At 46.7% G+C, this 25,281-nt stretch overlaps 1 protein-coding gene across 1 annotated transcript; it reads left to right on the forward strand.

Annotated features, from left to right (window-relative positions):
- The first annotated feature begins 357 nt into the window (after positions 1-357).
- On the forward strand, positions 358-25,281 carry LOC146360308 (uncharacterized). Its single transcript, XM_084829351.1, has 6 exons — positions 358-474; positions 13,242-13,404; positions 16,623-16,670; positions 18,853-18,918; positions 19,806-19,944; positions 25,091-25,281. Exons 2-6 carry the CDS (start codon positions 13,368-13,370, stop codon positions 25,149-25,151), a joined length of 351 nt encoding a protein of 116 aa, XP_084685477.1. The 5' UTR covers positions 358-474; positions 13,242-13,367; the 3' UTR covers positions 25,152-25,281.

The raw sequence follows: 25,281 nt of genomic DNA on the forward strand, positions 1-25,281 counted from the left end.
CTGTGAAATAAAAAAGTAAATGTAAAAAACCAACAACACACACACGTGATAGGCTACGTAATGATTTACGTAGACTACGGCGAAAATAAGGGCAACGCTATTTGCGTTGCCCTTATTTTCGCTGTAGTCTATGTAAATCTTTACGTAGACTACAGCGACCAAATAAGGAACGGGAATGGTGGCTCCCTATGGGGGCCGCCATTATCCGTACGCGCTTTTTTTTTTTTTTTTAAGTCACCCGTGATAGGCTACGTGACGATTTACGTAGCCTATCATGGCTGACTTTGCAAATCTAGCCGTGATAGGCTACGTTAATTGTCACGTAGCCTATCACGGGGGCGTTTGTTTGTTTTTTTCTTTTCTTGGAATGGCGGCAGCAGCAGCCGGTTGAAAGACTGGCTGCTGCTCCCGCCCCGGACGAACACCCGCTGAACCACCGGTTGGACCCGCCGCCGGGAGGGACATTCGGCGAAGGTAAGTCCCGTCCCGGGGCGGGGGTGCGGGGTGCGGGGGGGTGCGGAGGATTTCTCCCCGAAACTTGTTCGGGGGGCCGAACACGTTGGCGCTCGGCCCCCCGAAGTTTCGGGGAGAAATTCTCCGCCATCCCTATCACTTTCCCAGTACTGTGAACTCTGAATATCTTCAGTTTTGTGTACCATACCTGACTTCTTATTTCTAGTACGCCATGATTTCTTGAAGCATGAAGAGCCAAGAGTTGCCACTGTGACACACATCACATCAGGAACATTAATGTGCATGTGTTAGCATATCAAAGCTATGTGAAAATAGGTGTGCATTCAGGTTTTTGGATGACACAGGAAATTGGTAGCACTTTGCTTCTGTTCTCCCTCCCTTCGCTGGGGTCTTCATCCAGCATCAGCCATGCAGACTGGTAGCTTTCCCATGGTTGTTCTTTCATTGACGCTCTTGGCTTCTCCAGGTAAGCCATCTTTCAACATTAAAACATTCTGCCATAAGAGAAAGAGCTACAGAGTTATATCACCGAAAATGGGTTTATGGCCATGGATAACAAGATTGGACATCAAATACCCTGCATGTCACATTCAGCCTGCAAAGCAACTTAAAAAAATAAATCTACACACTATGAATCAAGATGAGGTAAAAATAAAAATTTAAAAAAATTGTTCTAACAAAGAAGTTTATAATAACCTTGTTTGGACTATGAATTTGTACTGCATGACACATACAATGAGATTCATAGCATATGTCATAGTGGAAATGGTCTTACAGCAGGCAGAATAAAGGAGTTGTTGTTGTTCAGTCGTTCAGTCGTGTCCGACTCTTCGTGACCCCATGGACCATAGCATGCCAGGCCTTCCTGTCCTGCGCTCTCTCCCGGAGTGTGCTCAAGTTCATATTCATTGCATCCGTGATGCTATCTAGCCATCTCATCCTCTGTCGTCCCCTTCTCCTTTTGCCTTCAGTCTTTCCCAGCATCAGGGTCTTTTCCAGAGAGTTTTCTCTTCGCATTAGGTGGCCAAAATATTTCAGCTTCGGCTTCAGTATCTGTCCTTCCAATGAGTAGTCAGGGTTGATTTCCTTTAGGATGGACTGATGTGACCTCCTTGCAGTCCAGGGGACTCGTAAGAGTCTTCTCCAGCACCACAGTTCGAAAGCATCAATTCTTCGGCGCTCAGCCTTCCTTATAGTTCAGCTCTCACAGCCATACATTACGACTGGGAAAACCATAGCTTTGATTAGACGAACCTTTGTCGGCAAGGTGATGTCTCTGCTTCTGACTATGCTGTCTAGGTTTGCCATAGCTTTCCTCCCAAGGAGCAAGCGTCTTTTAATTTCATGGCTACAGTCACCGTCTGCAGTGATCTTGGAGCCTAAGAAAGTAGAATCTGTCACTGCTTCCATTTCTTCCCCTTCTATATGCCAGGAAATGATGGGGCCAGATGCCATGATCTTCGTTTTTTTAATGTTGAGTTTCAAACCAGCTTTTGCACTCTCCTCTTTCACCCTCAACAAGAGGTTCTTGAGATCCTCTTTGCTTTCTGCCATTAGGGTGGTATCATCCGCATATCGGAGGTTGTTGATAATTCTCCCGGCAATCTTAATTCCGACCTGTGATTCATCCAACCCGGCGTTTCTCATGATGTACTTTGCATATAAGTTAAATAAGCAGGGCGACAACATGCAGCCTTGTCATACTCCTTTCCCAATTTTGAAACACTCGGTTGTTCCATGTCTGGTTCTTACTGTTGCTTCTTGACCCTCGTACTGGTTTCGTACTGCAGGCATTTATATCACGATAAAATTGTCCATTTTTAAGGTGTTACAGGACTCTTTCTCTTCTTGGAACAGAACACAGCTCTTCCCCTGGAAATTATTAAACCATTTTCTCTCTCTAGGATTAGCTTGCATGCATCCCGATGTCAAAATGGCTGTTGCTTGTGCTGGAGTTCACGGAGCTTGTACTTCTGAACCTAAATGCAATAAGCCCTTTATTGCTAGGGGTACGTGTGGTGAAGGTGCTTTCAGTAAGTTAAAAGAAGAAGAAGAACCTTTTCAAATCAATAGAATAAAAAGGGAACATGAAATAAATTTTAATGTTTCCATTCCTGTGTTATTACTTGAGGGAGTGCTTCCAGACATGACTCCTTGACCAGCAATGGGAATTATATTAGTTATTTATTTACTGTCTTGCTCATTTATTTGTATTTTTATCCCTCCTCTCCTCCATGGAGTTCAAAGAGTCACATCTGGTTCTCTCTCATCCCATTTGATTTTATGTTTCAATGCAAAACAGAATATACCAACACCCCACATATTGTTTAGAGAAGGAATTATCCTGATCCAGCATGTTGATAACTTTTGATGAATCACTTTTGTATATAAAATGCCATTATTTTTTAATGAAAGAACTCACAAAACATAAGCATGGCAGGCAAAATCTTCAAAGAGGCATTTCCCTTCTTCTCTCACATAGAAGGTAATGGAATGTGCAGTAATATGGCCAAGCAATAAATAAACGCAAGGGAGGTATCATTTGTTTGTTTTTTAAACCTATTTTATGGATATGCAGTTGTATTGCAATGTCATTAAATGTCATTAACTGACAATGACATTAAACTGACACTCCACTGAACTTTCTTTAATCAGGTGACAGCCAAAAACAAAATGCCAGCTCGTATTTCCCAGTACCCCCAAGCAGTTGGAACCACTGGAGTCTAAAGCTGTGCAACGCCTCTATCTGACTCCCAGATCCCAAAGTGAATCGGGGTGATTCAGGCCAAATCGGTTCCTTTTTGGAATGGGTTGGGATTGGGCTGAAGCAATCCCAAGCAGGCTGTATTGATCTGAAGTGCTTTGGCCTTCTTTGCCCCACACCAGACATCAGCCCCTCATCCACACAAGCCTCCTACTCCTTACCTGGACCGTTGGGGTGTGCCTGCAGCCGTTGCCACTTTCTTTTAAAATGGCGACTCTTCTTCTAATTAAATATTGCGTAGATTGCAGCGATAAAGGGGCCCTCTGTGTGCCATTTACGCCTGCAGTGTTGCATAGATGAGCCCTTTATGGCCCCATATTATGCAACATTTAATTTCCAGAAAAAGAAGAGTCACAATTTTAAAAGAAAATGACTGCTCCCAGCAGACGGGGAGGGCTGAGGTGCTCCCCATCTGTGCAGGCAAGGAGCAGGGGGCTTGCACGGCTGGACAGGGGGTGGACAGGGGGATCGCCAATGGGATTGCTTTTCTCAACTTAGGGCGCAGTCCTATGGAGATAGGCGGCTGCCTCCAAGGTTGGAGGTGACTGCCTATCCAATGCAGAGCAGGAGAAGCATGGAGGGGATCATCCCCTCCACACTTCAGCCGCCCTGCATTTGCGGCTACACAGCCGATTTCTGCAGTCTGAGCAAAAATGGTGGGTACTTACTGAATGGGATTGGGGTGAGCCCAGGAAAGTCACCGAGCTCATGGTCTGCCTGAACAAAGGTCCGGGGTGTGTGTGCAAGCAGGGGCACTGCTTCGGCAAGTGCCCCGGGAAACTGAGCTAGGGTGAGTTCTTACATCCTTAGCTGCAGCCGAAGAAATGGTTTCCATGAGATGGAGATCCTGCTTCATTGATTGACAGACATTAAATAAACTAGGGATGTATGAATCCCTTACCTTGTTCCATTGTGGGGCTTCTGCGGTGGGGGGGAGGAGCTCTGTCCCTCCCCCCGGAATCCTCCCTAGCATGCTCCGCTCTGCAGCAGCTCTGCAGAGCCGCCGGCCAGGGCCGCCCGCAGCCGGAGTTCTAGACGCGGCCGGGCTGCTGCGGACGCAAATGGCAGCTGCTGTAGCGGCCACCATTTGTGTCCAGCCAGGTTGCCAAGATGGGCTACGTAAGTACTTAACTCACTATCGAAGTTTTTAAATACTTACTAAAATACTTCAGTAAGTATTTAAAAGTATTTAGTAAATATTTAGTAATACTTAGTAAGTATTAAGTATTTAAAAGTATTTAGTAAGTATTTAGTTTTTAAATACTTACTATTGAAGTATTTAACTTACTATCGATTAGGGATGTGCTAAAGTCACTTACCTTATGACGAGATTGATTCGCGGTGGGGGGGAGGCGCTCTGTCCCTACCCCCGAAATTCTGACTGGGGGGTTTCTGTCACTCCCCCAAAAAAAATCCTGGCAGGGGGGAGGCGCCCCATCCCTCCCCCCCCGGAATTCTGGCTGTGGGGGGCACACCCCGTCCCTCCCGCCGCGAATCCTGGCCGGCCGGGTCTGCAAATGGCGGCGGCTGTAGCCGCCGCCATTTGCGTCCCTGCAGTCAGCCGTGATAGGCTACATAAATGTTAACGTAGCCAATCATGGCTGTGTAAAAAAAAAGAAAAAGAAACTGCGCGTACGCAAATGGCGGCGCCCATGGGCGCCGCCATTTGCGTTCCTTATTTTGGCACGTCTAGTCTATGTAAACATTTACATAGACTAACACGAAAATAAGGGAAACGCAAATAGCATAGTCGCAACGCTATTTGCATTCCCCTTATTTTCGCCGTAGTCTATGTAAAGGTTTACGTAGACTAGACGTGCCAAAATAAGGAATGCAAATGGCGGCGCCCATGGGCGCCGCCATTTGCGTACGCACAGTTTGTTTGTTTTTTACTCAGCCATGATAGGCTACGTAAACATTTACGTAGCCTATCATGGTATTTTTTAAAAATCTAGCCGTGATAGGCTACGTAAATCTTTACGTAGCCTATCACGTTTTTTTGGTTTTTTTTTTTCTTTTACTGGAAATGGCGGCGGCGGCAGCTGGTTGGAAGACCGGCCGCCACAGCCGCCGCCGCTGAACCACCGCCGAACCGCCGTTGGAGCCGCCGCCGCCAGGGAGATTCGCCCAAGGTAAGTCCCTTCCTGGGGGGGCGGGGGGCAGACCGTTTTGCCACCGATTTCGGGGGGCTGAATGCGCTGGCATTCGGCCTCCCCGAGATTCATGGCGAAATTCTCTGACATCCCTACTATCGATAGTTTGTTCAAACTATCGAACAGTAGCACTTACTTCACATGCCAGTAAGGTAATGCTCAAGATCTTGCAAGGTAGACTCCAGCAATTCATGCAATGAGAATTGCCAGATGTACAAGCTGGGTTTAGAAAAGGCACAGGCACTAGAGACCAAATTGCCAATATCCGCTGGATAATGAGGAAAGCCAGGGAGTTTCAGAAAAACATCTATTGCTGTTTTATTGACTATTCTAAAGCCTTTGACTGTGTGGATCATAACAATTTGTGGCAAGTTCTTGGTGGTATGGGGATACCAAGTCATCTAGCCTGCCTAGGGATGGCGGAGAATTTCTCCCTGAATCTTCAGGAGGCCGAGCGCCGACGCATTCGGCCCCCCGAAGTTGGTTGGGAAATTCTCCGCCGCCCCCCCCCGGGACGGGACTTACCTTCAGCAAATGTCCCTCTGGGCGGCAGGTCCCAGCGGGGGTTCGGCGGCGGTTCGTCGTGGGCGGGGGTGGCGGGCGGTCTCCCGACCATCTGCTGCCGCTGCCATTGCAAAAAAACCCCCCTAAAGTAAAAACAAACAAACACCCGTGATAGGCTACATAACGATTTACGTAGCCTATCACGGCTAGATTTCCAAAATCAGCCGTGATAGGCTACGTAAATCGTCACGTAGCCTATCACGGGTGACTTTGGAAAAAAAAAAAGCGCGTATGCAAATGGTAGCGGCCCATGGTGTGCCGCCATTTGCGTTCCTTAGTTTGGCACGTCTAGTCTATGTAAAGATTTACGTAGACTACAGCGAAAATAAGGGCACGCTATTTGCGTTGCCCTTATTTTCGCCGTAGTCTACATAAATCTTTATGTAGACTAGACATGCCAAAATAAGGAACGCAAATGGCGGCACACCATGGGCCGCTACCATTTGCGTACGCGCTTTTTTTTTCCCTAAAGTCACCCATGATAGGCTACGTGACGATTTACATAACCTATCACAGATGACTTTGGAAATCTAGCCGTGATAGGCTCTGTAAATCGTCACGTAGCCTATCACGGGGTGTTTTTTTTTTTTTTACTTTTTCTTTCGCGGCCGGGGAGACAGGGCGCTTCTCCCCGGCCTGAATTTCGGCCGGGCGAGGCGGGAAGCCTCCCCCCCCTCGCCTGAACTTCGGGGGGGAAAGCGAAGCACCTCCCCCCCACCGCGAAGCCAAGCTGCGAAAAGGTAAGTGACTTTCGTACATCCCTATGCCTGCCTCCTGAGGAATCTGTATAATGACCAAGAAGCAACGGTAAGAACTAGGGATGTAAGAAACACCTTCCTGGCTCAAATGGCGCAAATGGCATCCCTGTGTTAGCCGTGATAGGCTACGTAAGTATTTACATAGCCTATCACAGCTATGAATGTTGCAGAACCCAGAGTCAGAGAGACCACGGAGTGAAGGAAAAAGAGATTCTTTATTTAACGTGCGGGCTTAAGGCTGGAATCGATTCCAAAGAGCCAGAAGCCCCGAAATACATCAGCACATTGTTTTTATAGACATTGTGACACATATGAAACGGCTCCTCCTCCCCCTCCCGTGTGGGGTTGCAGTCCTCAACATTTCTTCTCCTAGCACCTTTGTTTATAATACAAGAACTGGGTTATAAGGTAGCCATGATAAGGAGAGAACATAAGAGAACAGCAGAGAACAAGATATACAATTGTATGACATTTGACAAGATAAGGAATTCCTGTGTCTCGTCAGCTTACAACAATATATTAGAGGGAGAAAGAGCTCAGCAAGAACATGAAGCATGAGACTGCATGATGCTACTTAGTCTGACCCCCAATATGGCTGCTGCATTCCCCCCTTAAATGCATAATTTCATTACAATTATAGCATTTCTGATAACCATACAAAGCTTTTTGTGACATACATATTACTTAGCCTTTTGTTGGGCTATTAGAGCGTAGAGGGCAGTAGTTTTACTAGCTGAGACATAAAACAGATTGGTTAAACAGCGCATAAGACAAGGAACACAGAGACATAACAGAACTTTTATGAACAACACTGGTAGAATTAGGATGAACAATGCTTCAAGCCAGCTAAGATCTGGAAGCCAAGGGGTCAACTAATTTAGCTAATTGTTTTGTCTTATTGTTTTGTTAGCTACTATATTGTGCAGCTTGTTGATCTGTTCATCTACAGCATTGCCATTATCAGTTAAATTAAAACAACAGAGCTTTTGGTGTGTCTTACAACTTAAATGATGAAGAAGGAAGAGGTAATCTATACCAGCTCTATTTTCTAGAACTGCACCTCTTAGATCACGCAACTCTTTATTTAACAATGACAATGCTCGTGAGGTGGCATTTATGCTTTTGGCTAAGCTGCAAGCTAACCGGTTGATCTTTAGACCATCAGCCAAGGCTAAACCTGGAACCCCAACCAGTGACATTGCTAAGGCCAATTTTTCTGAGTCAGAATATAACTGTATATGACTGTTACAATTTTTAGTTAGTTGGAGTGCTCGAGGCTGCTGTCGACGGATTTTCTTGGGCCACAGGGGAAGAATTGGCACCAGTTCAATTGGCGGCTGAGGCCACATGGGTGGTTATTAGACAGGTTGGCAGGAATGAATGACCAAGTGCGGGAACTACATGTCTAAAACCATCTATGAGGCAAAAGTATGTGGGCATCATTAAAAGATATGTTTTGAATTTTATTACAGTGGAAGGGGGCCAGGGATAGCTTTATATTTTCTGGAAAATTTTTGACAATTAAGCATTCGTGCACACGTAGCATTTGTTTCAGCAACGATGGGGGTGCATAGAGTGAACTCTGTAGGGGGTAGGATCTTTGCAACCACGCCCCAATTAGCATTTTGGGAATAAGTTAAACTTACACCATAAACTCTTAACATGGTATTTTTTTAATTTTCCAAGGATGTCTACAGACAGGTATTAGGCAAGAGCTAATAAGCCTGTTTACAGGTATATCTCTTGGCAAACAAAAATGTTTTACTCTCGTGATGTTAGCCAGGTGAAGCCAGTAATTATCAGCAAATCACTGGGACAAACTTCTCCTTCCAGGGGCAGACCCCCCTTTTTGCACCTTATTAAGGAGACACAATGCAACACTACTAACACTACTAACACTACAACACGCATGTTTGATCTTCTTTGGAATCTGACTGTACGCTGGGCAGCTATTCACCTGGCAAGCTGCAGTAAGGTCTAGTCCCCTTCTTCAATTTTCCAGTTGCAGGTCTGACTGTACGCAGGGGGACAGTCTCCCGGTGTGTCCACAGTAAGGTCTAGCCTGAGTCTTCTTACTGCTTTTTCAGAATGATTTTTAAAGGATTTTCAGGATTTCTGTTTACAGTCTACTCTCCCCCTCTCGCTCTCTTGACTCGTGTCCAATGTATCCAGGGTTTAACTCCAGCTGCTTTCGTAGCTGCAGGGGTGGAAAGTATGACAGTTCTCAGTCCTCTCTATCTGGGAGTCAAAGGGTTATTTTTCTCTCTTTAACTCATACTTTAACTCTTGGTTGGAAAGGATGAACTTCTGTGATGGGAATGGCTTATTTTTTTTAAGACAAAGTGACGCTGGGCTTGAAGAACTTTGCCCAGTGTTTGGACTTCTTGTTTAAGGCTAACGTTTGCTTGCTGTTGATGCCGCTCTAGTGTCAATTATGAGGTCAATGTCATGGCCCCTCACAAGCTGTCTCCCTCTTCGCCCATTCTGGCCCCTTTGGTTTTCTCCTTTGTGTATTTTATTTTATTTGGGCATTCATGCCACTAATGTCCATCTTGTCTACACTGGGCACACTGGTTCTTTTTTAAGAATCTTCTGCCTCTGCCGGGTCTTCTTCTTTTCTTCTTTTGTCCACGTCTCCTTGGGCCTCTGGGTTGAGGGGGGTATACTGGCGATAGGCATTTGAAAGATGCTCCAAGTATGCTCTGGGGCCTCGGTGGCACTTTGCAGCACTTTAGACACTTTGGTCATATTAACTGACTTCTTCATACCTGCTTTCATGGCTTCTAACAGCAGGGTTTGATACTGCGTGAGGCTCTAGCCCCACTTGTGTTTTGGGATTCCAGCGGGGGGGTTTACTTACAAGGAGACTTTATTGGGTAACTTACAGCACACAGGCGTACTTAATGGTTGGATCAGACAGCTTCTCTGAACCACGAGCTATTGGGCTAAATGGGTTTTTATACCATACATGTTACCCATGAGGCAGCACAACACTAGCAAGCATTTTCAGCATAGGCTAGAAGTGTTTGGTTCTCAGGCACAGCTTCCTGTAAACAACTTCGCTTCCTAAAGTGCTTGATAACACTTTTATTCATTAGTATGGGAAGACAATTTTTTTCTCTTTCTTTTCCTTTCTTTTTCTTTGCTGATCTGCCTGTATTGCAGATCATGTTTCAAACTTTTTACATAAAACTTTCTGCTCCATGCACCAGCCTTGTCTCTTTATTTGTCTTTTTCAAGTTAAACTTACTTAAACCTTTCTGCCTTACACTAGTCCCAATGACACACATTTGGGATAGGCTCTTCTTCTCCTTCTGGTTACATTTTCTTCAACCTAAAGAACTATTACATTATTGTGGCTACTTTACCCCAGGTAATAAGCTCCAGGCACAATCAGCTGCTTTTAATTTACCCTGGGGGCAACTATGGCCACGCTTCTTCTCTACAAAAGTTTTTTTTCTTTGCCTCTTGCCTTTTCTTTCTTCTTGTCATCTATTGGGAACCACACTTAGTATCATTTGGAGTTGCAACTAACACTAATCTGCAAATATCACATATATTTTATGATATCTAAGAAATCATAAAATATACACAACAAACTTTTTCTGCAATTTAACACAATGAATGGAAAACACTTTTTGCATGGTAAGGCATGATGGAGCAGATCCAGCAATTATACTGCTCTTCTGGCATGCTCAGGGCCCATTAAAATCAAGGGACGGGCATACCCACACACGCAAAGAGTTCTAGGTCACCATTTTTGCATCGGCAACTCTATGCTGCATGAGTTTTAGCAGAAGGAAATCTAAAAGTCATAGATCAAACTCAGCCTGATGTACACTGAGCTGACTACAAACACAGACACACGGTCCACAGCGATGAGAGTTCAAGTTTATCAAAAGCTTCACGGCACTGTCCATGGCAAGTCTTCGACAATTTAAAATTTTAGTCCATGTGCAGAGTGTCTCTAAAAAGCCCAGATGATGATGGAGGCAAACAGAGAAGGCTCTGGGCAATGAAGATGAGATGTTTCCAGCAAAGGCTCTCCACTTTTGCATCAGTTTAAAAAGGGGAAGTGTGGCCCTACACCCCTTCTGACAGACAAGGGCCTTTAACTTTTTAGCAAGGCCTCTGTCTAAACAGAGCGGCACAGCTCGGCTCTCTACCCGTGACACTTTAACTTGGGCAACTCCTCTGTAAATTTTATTTTACTTCTGTCAGGTTCTCTCACAGACATTTTAAAAACGTACTCTTTTTTTTTTCTTCTAACCTGGTACACGAAAGCACTGAAACACTGAGTGCCGAAACTCAGGACGCTGGGGGGTGATGGGCATCGCCTTATACTTGCATTTTTCAGGCAGCCATTAATCTTCGGGGAGGCGGTGGGGTGATTTGCAGGACTTCAGAGGCAAGCTTCTCAGTTTGTTTGTATTTGTAAATCCCAAGCTCAAAACAGGACATGATGAGGTACAGGGCAGCCAAATTCTTGCTTTGGCATGGGCAACAAATAACTCGGGTCAGCTTTCTTCGCTGGGGTCTCAAACAGGAAAACAGTCTTAATTTAATGTTGTAACATCACTGACAGCGTTAGCCAGCCAGCTACACAGATCTCACTGTTTTTTAAGACAGTTGCGCCAGTATCTTCTTTTCTTCTCAATCAGGTTGGGTCTCCCAGCTTACACAGTTTATTGCAGCTTTCAGGAGCATGGTAGTAGCGTGATTTTGGCTTGACCAGGAACATGCTGTCTGGTTTCTCGGTCTCTTCAGCACACACACTTAGGCAGTGTAACACTGGACACTCAAATCAGTGAGATTTCTTCATTGCAGGGAATCCCACAGCAAAAGCTTAATGGTTACGCTCTTCAGAAATCATATAGCCGATGGTCAGTAGCTACAGGCTCTATGCAATTCTAACACAGTTCAAAGCTAAACACGGTTACCTTGACAGAGATCTTCAACGTGGTCTCTCCGCTTCATTCTGCTTTGGGACAGTCTTATGGCACACTTTTCACTCGAAGAGGGGTCTAGCCTGTGCTCTGGGGGCTGATTCTTCACCTTTATTTTCTATTTTGCCTTCATCTTCTGGGTCTTCATTTTCAGTTTCCATTTCTTAGGGATTTAATCTCAATTAGGCGAGGTGATGATGTTGCACAACTCAGAATGTTGTGGGCAATTTTTCTGCCCCCCCTCTCTCGGCGTGCTAGGCTAACAGCTACTTCTTCAGCCTTAAACTCTCATGCTCCCATGCTTTGTTAAAAGCCAGACTGTCCTGCAACATTTCTCTAATTAACAGCCTCAGATCTTGTTTTTTTTCTCTCAGCTCGACCTTGAGCTTTTTGCTGTTTTCTCTTTCTATTCTGAATCTTTTAAAAAAAATCTTTTTCCTTCTTTGTTTGACATACATCTCAAGGGGGTGCAAGGTTTGCTTCCCCCACCACCCATAGCCTCCCTCCTAAATTGAAGACAGACACAATTAGGGAATGGGAATTGGTCAGTGAGTAAGGGGTCTCACTGGCCAACACAAGAGGATTTTTCACACCACGCACTTTGCTACTGGCCTGGGCACCCGGACGGTCAACGGTATGCTTCAGAAACTGCAGTAGCCACTCACACAATCACCAATCTCTCCACTGCATCCATATGTCCCTGCCACCCACTTTTCCCACTTTTTACCAGAGCGGAAAGCGGCTTCCCCAGCTTCCTCAGCTTCCTACTGAGTACTGGCATGCTGGGTACTGGTGCCCACTCAGGGGTGTGATCAGGCCCCCCTTCTACCCGCAAGGAGTAGGTTCTTTTGTATACGTATACCACCAACACTGACCTTCTTCATAAGGCGGGGCCCTCTTTTTTTCTGCCCAGTGGCCTTTCTCCCTAAAGGCGGGGCCCTCTTTTTCCCATATACTTGCCTTTCTCCTGAAGGCTTCCAATGTGGGTATCAACTCAATTGCAGCTGCGATACAGGCAGGGCTCAAGTTCCTTCCTCCGCTTCCCAAGGTTCTCTTGCTGCTCGCTGCCGTTTGGGTGATCCCGGTGCAGGCTTTCTCCCATTCACTCGACAAAAAGGTCGGTGGCGCCAAGAAAGGGAGGCATGCACCGAGCTCGTCTTCCCGGTGCGGCGATCAAGAGCAGGCAAGTGCCACCTGTCTGGCTCAGAGCCTGCCACATCCGAGTCACGGCACCATTTATGTTGCAGAACCCAGAGTCAGAGAGACCACGGAGTGAAGGAAAAAGAGATTCTTTATTTAACGCGCGGGCTTAAGGCTGGAATCGTTTCCAAAGAGCCAGAAGCCCCGAAATACATCAGCACATTGTTTTTATAGACATTGTGACACATATGAAACGGCTCCTCCTCTCCCTCCCGCGTGGGGTTGCAGTCCTCAACATTTCTTCTCCTAGCACCATTGTTTATAATACAAGAACTGGGTTATAAGGTAGCCATGATAAGGAGAGAACATAAGAGAACAGCAGAGAACAAGATATACAATTGTATGACCTTTGACAAGATAAGGAATTCCTGTGTCTCGTCAGCTTACAACAATATATTAGAGGGAGAAAGAGCTCAGCAAGAACATGAAGCATGAGACTGCATGAGGCTACTTAGTCTGACCCCCGATATGGCTGCTACATGAAGAAGAAGCGAATGGTGGCCACAGGATGGCTGCCATTCGTAAAGCAGTGCAGACGGGAGCAGGTAAGTGCTCTGTTTAATGTGCCTTTCGTGGGGTGGGGGCAGTGGGGACTTTGTCCCGCGTGCCTTTCGTGGGTTGTGGGGACAGGGGCTTCATTCCGTGATGGATTTCAGGGGGCCGAATGCACTGGCATTCGGCCCCACCAAGATCCATCGCGGAATTCTCTGACATCCCTAGCTAAGAACAGACCACGGAACAACAGACTGGTTTAAGATTGGGAAGGAGTACCGCAGGCTTGTATACTCTCACCCTACCTATTCAACCTGTACGCAGAACACATCATGCGATGTGCTGGGGTTGATTAAGCCAAGGCTGGTGTTAAAATCACTGGGAGAAACATTAACAGTCTCAGATATGCAGATGATACCACTTTGATGTAGGGGTGAACAAAAGTCACTTACCTTTTCTCGCAGCTTTTTCGCGGTGGGGGGGAGCGCTTCGCTGCTCCCCCCGTGAAGTTCAGGCCGGGGGGGGAGGCTTCCCGCCTCGCCCGGCCAAAATTCAGGCCGGGGGGGGGCTTCCCGCCTCGCCCGGCCAAAATTCAGGCCGGGGGGGGCTTCCCGCCTCGCCCGGCCGAAATTCAGGCCGGGGAGGAGGCTTCCCGCCTCGGCCGGCCGAGAACACGAAAGTAAAAAAAAAAAACAAACACGTCCCCTGATAGGCTACGTGACGATTCACGTAGCCTATCACGGCTAGATCTGGAAAGTCAGCCATGATAGGCTACGTGAATCGTCACGTAGCCTATCACGGGTGACTTTAAAAAAAAAAAAAAGCGCGTACGCGAATGGCGGCCCCCATAGGGAGCCGCCATTCGCGTTCCTTATTTAGTTGCTGTAGTCTACGTCAATGTTTACGTAGACTACGGCGAAAATAAGGGCAACGCAAATAGCGTTGCCCTTATTTTCGCCGTAGTCTACGTCAATGTTTACGTAGACTACGGCGAAAATAAGGGCAACGCAAATAGCGTTGCCCTTATTTTCGCCGTAGTCTATGTAAACATTGACGTAGACTACAGCGACCAAATAAGGAAGGGGAATGGCGGCTCCCTATGGGGGCCGCCATTATCCGTACACACTTTTTTTTTTTTTTTTAAGTCACCCGTGATAGGCTACGTGACGATTCACGTAGCCTATCACGGCTGACTTTGCAAATCTTGCCATGATAGGCTACGTGAATCGTCACGTAGCCTATCAGGGGACGTTTTTTTTTTCTTTCATTGCAATGGTGGGGGCGGCAGCCGGTCGAAAGACCGGCTGCCGCTCCCGCCCCGCTCGAACACCGGACGAACCGCCAGCCGGACCCGCCGCCGGGAGGGACATTCAGGGAAGGTAAGTCCCGTCCCGGGGGGGGCGGGGGGCGGGGGGGTGGAGGATTTCTCCCCAAAACTTGTTCGGGGGGCCGAACACGTTGGCGCTCGGCCCCCCGAAGTTTCGGGGAGAAATTCTCCGCCATCCCTACTTTGATGGCTGAAAGCTAGGGATGGGGGAGAATTTCTCCCCAAAACTTCGGGGGGCCGAGTGCCAATGCATTCAGTCCTCCGAAGGTTCGGGGAGAAATTCTCCGCCCCCCCCACCCCCCCACCCCCCCCGGGATGGGACTTACCTTTCACAAATGTCGCTCCCGGCGGCGGGTCCCAGCGGCGGTTCGGCAGGTCTTCGTCAGGGGCGGGGACGGCAGCCGGTCTTTTGACCGGCTGCCGCCGCCACCATTACAAGAAAAGTAAAAAAAAAAAAAAAACGCCCCTGTGATAGCATTGCCCTTATTTTCACCGTAGTCTACGTAAATCTTTACGTAGACTACAGGGACCAAATAAGGAACGTGAATGGCGGCTCCCTATGGGGGCCGTCATTTGCGTACGTGCTTTTTTTTTTTTTAAAGTCACCCGTGATAGGCTACATGACGATTAACGTAGCCTATCACGGCTGACTTTGCAGATCTAGCCATGATAGGCTACGTAAATCTTACGTAGCCTATCACGGGGCTTTTTTTTTTTTTCTTTTGAAGTTCGCGGCCGGGGAGACAGGGCGCTTCTCCCCGGCCTGAATTTCCGCCGGGCGAGGCGGGAAGCCTCCCCCCCGGCCTGAATTTCGGCCGGGCGAGGCGGGAAGCCTCCTCCCCCGGCCTGAACTTTGGGGGGAGAAGCGAAGCACCTCCCCCCCCACCGCGAAGCAAGCTGCGAGACCAGGTAACTGACTTTCGTACATCCCTACTGAAAGTGAGGAGGAGCTGAGGAACCTCATGACGAAGGTGAAAGAAGAAAGTGCAAAAGCTGGGTTGCAGTTAAACCTCAAAAAAACCCAAGATTATGGCAACCAGCTTGATTGATAACTGGCAAATAGAGGGAGAAAACATGGAGGAAGTGACAGACTTTGTCTTTCTAGGCACAAAGATTACTGCAGACGCTGACTGCAGCCAGGAAATCAGAAGACGTTTACTTCTTGGGAGGACAGCAATGACAAATCTTTAGGGATGTACGAAAGTCACTTACCTGTTCATGGATTATGTTGATGGGGGGGCACTCTGTCCCTCCCCCCGGAATCCTTGCCAGGGGGGAGGTGCTCCTTTCCTCCGCCCTGGAATCCTCCAAGGCCGGCTGTGCTCTGTGGCAGCTCCGTGGAGCAGCCGGCCAGGCCCAGCTAGGCCAGAGCCATCTGCAGCCGGATTTCTTGCCGCAGCGGGCCCTGGGTAAAAAACAACAACAAAAAACCGCGTACGCAAATGGCGGCGGCTACGGCCGCTGCCATTTGCGTTCCTTATTGTTGCCCTCTTAATCTACGAAAATATTTACGTAGACTATGACGGCGAAAATCAAGGGGAACGCAAATAGCGTAGCGGGCACTATTTGTGTCCCTTTTTGATTCCCCATTTTAGCCTACATAAATATTTACGTAGGCTAAAACGGGGAATCAAAAAGGGACTCAAATAGCGCCCGCTACGCTATTTGCGTTCCCCTTGATTTTCGCCGTCATAGTCTACGTAAATATTTATGTAGATTAAGAAGGTAAAAATAAGAAACGCAAATGGCGGCGGCTGTAGCCGCTGCCATTTGTGTATGCGGTTTTTTTTAACTAACCCTGCCATGAGAGGCTATATAAAGTTTTATGTAGCCTATCACATCGTGTGTTGTTGTTTTTTTAAACCTAGTCATGATAGGCTATGTAAGTCTTTACCTTGCCTATCATGTCTTTCTTTTTCTTTCTTTTTTTCTTTCTTTTATAAGAGTGGAAATGGCGGCGGCGGCGGCAGCCAGTCGGAAGATCCACCCCAGGTGAGTCTCGTCCCAGGGGGGATCCGCTGGGGGGCGGGCGGGTGGCAGACCATCCCACCACAGAGTTCGGGGGCTGAATGCACTGGCATTCGGCCTCACCATGATCCATGGCGGAATTCACTGCCATCCCTACAACCACCCATGTCATCCCCTTGTCCTGGAGAACAACAAGGAATCTACTCTAAGAGGAATCTGCTATTACAGATCATTTTACATGTTTCATGAATCCACACCAGTCAGAAATGGATTTTGACCAGCACACAAATTTCCAGTTCAGAAATCCATAGATTTCAGGTCTTGGAATCCACTCCACAGGACAGCCAATGGGTGTATGTGTAAAATTTTAAAGATGCATCAAAAAATGCATATTTAAGACACACACACACACAAATCCATATAGTTTTCTCCCATTTGGGGGAGGAAAAAAAAGCTTGCATGGAACTGGCACAAAATTGACTTTTGGGTAGGGATGGAGGAGAATTTCTCCCTGAAACTTCGGGGGGCCGAGTGCCAACGTATTCGGCCCCCTGAAGTAGTTTCAGGGATAAATTCTCCGCCCCCCAGCCCCCCGCCCCCCCCGGGATGGGACTTACCTTTCCCGAATGTCCCTCCCGGCGGTTGGTCCCGGCGGCGGTTCGGCAGGTCTTCGTCAGGGGCAGGGGCGGCAGCCGGTCTTTTGACCGGCTGCCTCCGCCGCCATTCCAAGAAAAGTAAAAAAAAACACACGCCCCCGTGATAGGCTACGTGACGATTAACGTAGCCTATCACAGCTAGATTTGCAATGTCAGCCGTGATAGGCTACGTAAATCGTCACGTAGCCTATCACGGGTGACTTAAAAAAAAAAAGCGCGTACGCTAATGGTGGCCCCCATAGGGAGCCGCCATTCGCATTCCTTATTTGGTCGCTGTAGTCTACGTAAAGATTACGTAGACTACGGCGAAAATAAGGACAACGCTATTTGCGTTGCCCTTATTTTCGCCGTAGTCTACGTAAAGATTTACGTAGACTACAGCGACCAAATAAGGAACGCGAATGGCGGCTCCCTATGGGGGCCCCCATTTGCATACATGCTTTTTCTTTTTCTTTTTTTAAAGTCACCCGTGATAGGCTACGTGACGATTTACATAGCCTATCACGGCTGACTTTGCAGATCTAGCCGTGATAGGCTACGTAAATCGTCATGTAGCCTATCACGGGGGTGTTTTTTTTTTTAACTATGTATTTTGCGGCCGGGCAAGGCGAGGCGCCTCCTCCCTGGCCTGAATTTCGGCAGGGCGAGGTGGGAAGCCTCCCCCCCAGCCTGAATTTCGGCCGGGCGAGGAGGGAAGCCTCCCCCCCGGCCTGAACTTCGGGGGGAGCAACGAAGCGCCTCCCCCCCACCATGAAGCAAGCTGCGAGACCAGGTAAGTGACTTTCGTGCACCCCTACTTTTGGGTGGGAGAAAAGAACTGGACCTGAGAGATCCACTGATCACTACAGGAATCCACACAGATCCATTACCCAATGGTACAGTCCAGCTGAATTCAGAAATGTCACCAAGGTGGAGTCTGTGTTAGAATTTTAAAGTGGTGCCACATTACTAAATTTTGCATTGTATCTTAACAAATATTGTACATGGAGGACAAAATGGTCCAAAGCACGACATTCCTATGGTGGCTCAAGAAACCACTGTACTAACTTAGAAGTACTGTTCAGTTCTGGTCATTTTATTTGTTGTAGATGTACTCTTCAGTTCAGTTCAGTTCATTTGTTTTAGATGTACTCTTCAGTTCAGGTCATTTTATTTGTTGTAGATGTACTCTTCAGTTCAGTTCAATTCATTTGTTTTAGATGCACTCTTCAGTTCAGGTCATTTTATTTGTTTCAGCTATGGACTACAACAGCTGAAAGTAGGGAACTAAATACAGACAGTTAAATAGAAAAAAACTTAACTTAGTTCCCAGTACTGAAGTCTGAATATCTTCACTTTTATGTACCATATCTTAGTTCTTTCCAGTACACCATGACATCTTCATGCGTGATGAACCAAGAGTTGCTGCCGTGACACGCATTGCATCAGGAACATTAATACCCATGTGTAGGCATATCAAAGCTATTTATAAATAGATGCACATTCAGCTTTTTGGATGACAAAGAAAATTGGTAGCATTTTGCTTTTGTCTCCCTCTCTTCTTCATCCAGCTTCAGCCATGCAGACTGGTAGCTTTTCCATGGTTGTTCTTTCATTGATGCTCTTGGCTTCTCCAGGTAAGCCATCTACCAACATTAAAACATTTAGCCATGAGACAAAGACTTACAGAATTATATCATTAAAAATGGGTTTGTGGCAATGGATGATAAGGATGGACATCTAATAGCCTGAAGGTTACATTCAACCTGCAAAGCAGCTAAACAAAAAACAAAAACCCCACTACATACTATGAATCATGATGAGCTAAACCATAGTAATCATAGTATCAAAAAGTTTATAATTACCTTGTTTGGACTATGAATTTGTATTGCATGACTCATATGACATATGATTCATAGCATATGTCATAGTGGAAATGGTCTTAGAGTAGGCAGAATAAAGGAGAGCAGAGGGCATTTCCCAGTTGGTCTGCAGAAGAGAAATGAAATGGAAACAGAAGAACCACCTAACCTACCCGAGCTATGAACTCACTAGGTGCCCTTTGGCAATCCATTCCTTTCAGTGTCCACCCTCATTATTATTAGTAGTATGTTCTCAAATGTGCCAAAATGAAATAATTGCTTAGAAGAAACAAACACAATTAGAATCATAGAATCATTAATATCATAATAAAATTGTATGTATCTATTTATTTCATTTATATCCCAGCTTTATTCCACTTGCAAGGAACCCAAGGTGGCCTACCTTATCCTCCTCTCCATTTTATCCACTAATCACCAACCCTGTGAGATAGATTGGGCCGGGAACCTGTGACTGGCCCAAAGTCACCCAGTGGTCTTCCATGGCTGAGTGAGGACTAGAACCTGGATTTCCCGGATCCCAGTCCAACTCTCTCACCACTACACCACACTGGTTTTTAAGGTGTTACAGGATGCTTTGTCTCCTTGCAACAGACAAACACAGCTCTCCCTCTGAAAATCATTAAACAATGATCTCTCTCCAGGATTAGCTTGCCTGCATCCCAGTATCGATACTGCTGATGACTGTGCTGAAATTCGTGGAGTTTGTACTTCTAAAGCCAAATGCAGTATGTCCTCTGTTCCTGTGGGTACATGCGGTGAAGGCATGTTATGTTGTTTTCGGTAAGTTCTTAAAAAAAAAAAAAACTTTTTCAGATGAATAGAATATAAAGGGAACATGAAATATTTTAAATATTTCCATTCCTGTGTTATCATAGAATCATAGAATAGTAGGGCTGGAAGGGGCCTACAAGACCATCAAGTCCAACTCCCTGCTCAATGCAGGAATCCAAGTCAGAGCACCCCTGACAGATGGCTATCCAACCTAGGGATGTCAGAGAATTCTGCCCAAATTTTAAATGGGATCGAATTCTGACCGATCTGGTCCATGGAATCCTCCTTGGAATGGAGCAGCCCAGTCGACCCGGACTGGAGCTCAAGCGGACCATTTTATTTTGGGCCGCCAAACGGCAGATTTTACAAAAATAATTATGAAAATAAATCCGTATATAGGAAATGGAGGAAGAAGAATGTGAACAGCTTTACCCTTTTTATGCGGCATTTTCCAGAGGCTTTCTTTTGCTGGGGCTGAGTTGCAAAGTCCACGGAAATCCTCCATCTTTTCTATTTACTGTCTGTGGAGGTGAGGTGAGGTGAGGTCAGGACAGCTCCAGTGAGGTCAGGTGAGGTAAGGTCTGGTCCGGTAAGGTCAGGTGAGGTCAGAACAGGTCCACTGCGGCCAGGTGAGGTGATATCAGGTGAGGTGAGGTGACCAGAAGTTATGTGAGGAATACCCGCGAAGGTTTTTTTCCTTTTAATGAAAATAAATAGGCTTTCAGAGATTGACAGCGGGGGCACAGAAAGGATTTTTCAGCAGTACTTACGGAACTATTTACATAATTTTGGGGAGCTGCGAAAAAATGAGGGGATATGGGTAGGGATGTACGACAGTCACTTACCTGGTCCCGCAGCTTGCTTCACGGTGGGGGGGAGGCGCTTCGGTTCTCCCCCCGAAGTTCAGGCTGGGGGGGGAGGCGCCCCGCCTCTCCCGGACAAAATTCAGGTCGGGGAGAAGCGCCCCGTCTCCCCGGCCATGAAATAAAAAAGTGAATGTAAAAAAACACACACACACACGTGATAGGCTACGTAACGATTAACGTAGCCTATCACGGCTAGATTTCCAAAGTCAGCCGTGATAGGCTACGTAAATCGTTACGTAGCCTATCACGGGTGACTTTGAAAAAAAAAAAGCGCGTACGCAAATGGCGGCACCCATGGGCACCACCATTTGCGTTCCTTATTTGGGCCTGGGTAGTCTACGTAAAGATTTACGTAGACTACGGCGAAAATAAGGGCAATGCAAATAGCGTATGTGCTTTTTTTTTTTTTCTCAAAGTCACCCGTGATAGGCTACATAACGATTTACATAGCCTATCACGGCTGACTTTGGAAATCTAGCTGTGATAGGCTACGTTAATCATTACGTAGCCTATCACGTGTGTGTGTGTGTTTTTTTACATTGACTTTGTAATGGCGGCGGCGGCAGCCGGTCAGAAGACCGGCTGTCGCCCCCTCCCCCGCCGAAACGCTGCTGAAACGCCACCGGGACCCGCTGCCGAGAGGGACATTCGAGGGAGGTAAGTCCCATCCCGGGGGGCAGTGGCGGGGGGTGGCGGAGAATTTCACCAACAATTTCAGGGGGCCGAATGCATTGGCATTCTGCCTCCCTGAGATTCATGGAGAAATTCTCCACCATCCCTAGGTACGGGGCATGCGGTCGACGGAATGGGGCAGCCTTCGGCTCTACGGAATCCTCGTGGAGCAGACCCAGTCCGCAAGGATTCCAGGGGGAAGGAAAGGATTGCTGGCCCCCTCCCCCATGGATTCCCCACTGGAACAGATGGTGGGGAATCCTTACACCCCTAGTCCAGCCTTATCTTGAATGCCTCCTGTGTGGGAGAGCCCAACTTGAGCCCATTCTTCCGTGTCCTGCATTCTGTGATGATCGAGAAGAGATCCTGGCCTTCATGTCAGTGACAACCTTTCAAGTACTTGAAGAGCGCTATCATATCTCCCCTCAAGTCGTCTCTTCTCAAGGCTAAACATACCCAGTTCTTTCAGTCTCTCTTCATAGGGCTTTGTTTCCAGTCCCCTGATCAGCTTCGTTGCTTTCCTCTGAACCCTCTCCAGTTTGTCTGCATCCTTCGTCAAGTGTGGTGCCCAGAACTGGACACAGTACTCCAGATGAGGCCTAACCAGTGCTGAGTAGAGGGGAACTAGTACTTCCTGGGATTTGGAAGCTATGCTTCTATCAATGCAGCCCCAAATAGCATTTGCCTTTTTTGCAGCCACATCACATTGTTGGCTCATCTTCAGCTTGTGATCTACAACACTTCCAAGATCTTTCTCGCTTGTAGTGTTGTTGAGCCAAATAGCCCCTATCTTGTAACTGTGCATTTGGTTTCTTTTTCCTAGGTGCAGAACTTGGCATTTATCCCTATTAAATTTCATTCTGTTGTTTTCTGCCCAGCGCAAGATCATTTTGAATTTTGTTTCTGTCTTCCAGGGTATTAGCTATCCTGCCCAATTTTGTGTCATCTGCAAATTTGATCAGCATTCCTGCACCTCCTCCTCCAAGTCATTAAATAAATGTTGAAGAGCACTGGGCCCAGGACTGAGCCCTATGGTACCCCACTCGTTACCTCTTTTCAGTTCCAGAAGATCCCATTGATAAGCACTCATGGAGTCCACTTCTGTAACCAACCGTGGATCCACCTGATTGTTGTTTCATCTAGCCCACTTTGAGCTAGTTTGCTCATCAGGATATCATCGGGCACTTTGTCCAAAGCTTTGCTGAAGTCGAGGTATATGATGTCCACAGCATTCCCACAGTCTACAAGGGAGGTTATTTGATCAAAAAATGAGATCAGATTTGTCTGGCAGGATTTGTTCTTGACAAATCCATGTTGCATTCGAGTAATCACTGCATTGTTTTCAAGGTGCTTCCAGATGGATTCCTTTATCATCTGCTCCAGAATTTCCCCAGGGATAGATGTCAGACTGACTGGTCTGTAGTTCCCAGGGTCCTCCTTTTTACCCTTTTTGAAGACAGGGACAACATTAGCCCTCCTCCAGTCATCTGGCACTTCACTCGTCCTCCATGATTTCTCAAAGATAATAGACAGAGGTTCTGAGAGTTCTTCTGCCAGTTCCTTGATTACTCTAGGATGCAGTTCATCTGGCCCTGGAGATTTGAACTCATTCAAAGTAATGAGGTGTTCCTTGACCATATGCCTATCAATCTCAAGCTGCAATCCTGCCCCTTCAGTCTGCACATCTTTGCCAGGGGGGTCATAGACCCTCTTTTGGGAGAAGACTGAGCCAAAGTAGGAATTGAGCACCTCTGCCTTTGCTTTGCCATCTGTTGTCATTTTGCCAGCCTTATTTAACAGTTGAACCACCATTAATTTCCTCTTTTTACTATGCAAGTATCTGAAGAAAGCCTTTTTGTTGCTTTTAGCATCCCTCGCTATCCTCAGCTCGTTCTCAGCTTTAGCCTTCCTGATGCCATCCCTGCAATTCTGTGCTACCTGCCTGTACTCTTCCTTTGTTGCTTGGCCTTCTTTCCACTTCCTATATGTGTACTTTTTTGTTTTGTTTTCAGGTCATCTCTAAACTTTTTGTGAAGCCACATTGGCTTCTTCAGTTGTCTTCCAACTTTTTTTTCTTGTTGGAATTGTTTGCAATTGTCCCTTGAGAATTTCCTTTTTAAAAACTTCCAGCCATCTTGGACTCCTTTTCTTGTGAGCATCTTCTTGCCATGGGACCTTCTTGATCATTGTTCTGAGTTTATTAAAATTGGCTTTCCTAAAATCCAGGGTACGGGTTTGGCTACACTCAGCTTTTGCTTCCTTTATGAACTCAGGTATAACATGGTCACTTTCCCCCAGAGTTCCTGTAACTGCTACTTTATCCACAAAGTCATCTCTGTTGGCTAGGTTCAAATCAAGGATAGCCAGTCCTCTAGTTTCTTACTCTACTTTCTGTAGGAAGAAGTTATCAGCAACATGAGTCAGGAATCTCTTAGAGGGGCCATAGGGATGTACGAAAGTCACTTACTTTTTAACAAAATTGATTCGAGGTGGGGGGGAGGCACTCCGTCCCTCCCCCTGAAATTCTGGCTGGGGGGGAGGCGTCCCTCCCCCCTGAAATTCTGGCCGGGGGGGAGGCGCTCCGTCCCTCCCCCCCCGAATCCTGGCCGGCTGGGTCTGCAAATGGCGGTGGCCATAGCCGCCGCCGTTTGCATCCCTGCAGTCAGCCGTGATAGGCTACGTAAATGTTTACGTAGCCTATCAGGGCTGAGTAAAAAAAAAAAAAAAGCGCGTACGGAAATGGCAGTGCCCATGGGCGCCGCCATTTGCGTTTCTTATTTTGGTACGTCTTAGTCTACGTAAATATTTACATAGACTATGGCGAAAATAAGGGGAACGCAAATAGCGTAGTGTCTACATGGTGGGAGGGACGGAGCGCCTCCCCCCCGGCCAGAATTTGGGGGGGAGGGACGGGGCGCCTCCCCCCAGCCAGGATTTCGGTGGGGAGGGATGGGGCGCCTCCCCCCTGGCCAGAATTTCGGGGGAGGGACGGATCGCCTCCCCCCCACCTCGAATCACATTTCGTCAAAAGGTAAGTGACTTTCGTACATCCCTAACTGGTACACCCACAGCCATCGCCATCTTGGAGGAAGTTGTCACTTTCTTTTAAAATGGGGACTCTTCTTCTTACACTAATAAAATATTGTGTAGATTGCAGCAGGAAAAAGGCCCTCTGTGTGCCATTTACACCTGCAATGTTGCATAGATGAGCCCTTTATGGCCCCATATTATGCAACATTTAATTACCAGAAAAAGAAGAGTCACTATTTAAAAAGATAATGGCGACACCCTCCAAGATGGCCACAGCTATGGATTCTCCCCATCTATGCAGGTAAGGCTGGACGTGGGGCTCGCCCATGGGATTGTTTTTCTCAACTTAATTGCCATTTTGAATGAAGGTGATTTTGAAGGGTAAATTTAATCTTTAACAGCCTATCAACGTTGCTGGACTGAGGCGTATTTTTTTTAAAATATGTATTTTATGTTTAATCCTCTCATACAATGTCTGTTGTGGATTTTATTCAGTGCCAGGTTCATTTTTTTCCTCTTGTGTGTTATATCTTATGTATTGGTACAAATAATGTCAGGGTCACAAAAGCAAATACATATCTCTGCAGACGGCGTAGAGTGCCAAGTGTGGCAATAGGAGAGAAGCATCATCCATTTCAGCAAAAATGATCATCTCAGCATCTAGATTGATTCACTGTTGTCTCACCTGAAGAAAAGGTTTCCATGAGATGGAGATCCTGCTTCACTGATGGAGAGAACTTAAAAAAAAAAAAAAGTCTGAATAAACACATTATGTTAC

Source organism: Heloderma suspectum, chromosome 1 (genome assembly GCF_057233095.1).
Source record: "Heloderma suspectum isolate Gila_16-S chromosome 1, 16-S_ref, whole genome shotgun sequence".
In the NCBI taxonomy this organism is placed as follows: Eukaryota; Metazoa; Chordata; class Lepidosauria; order Squamata; family Helodermatidae; genus Heloderma; species Heloderma suspectum.

What these genes read in the sequence shown, in the direction of transcription:
- LOC146360308 (XM_084829351.1), top strand. Translation starts at nt 13,368, where the DNA reads ATGGCTGCCATTCGTAAAGCAGTGCAGACGGGAGCAG. An exon ending in AGCAGTGCAGACGGGAGCAG is followed by an intron (nt 13,405 to 16,622) that starts GTAAGTGCTCTG and finishes TTCTTTTATAAG; the next exon opens with AGTGGAAATGGCGGCGGCGG. An exon ending in AGTCGGAAGATCCACCCCAG is followed by an intron (nt 16,671 to 18,852) that starts GTGAGTCTCGTC and finishes TTCTTCATCCAG; the next exon opens with CTTCAGCCATGCAGACTGGT.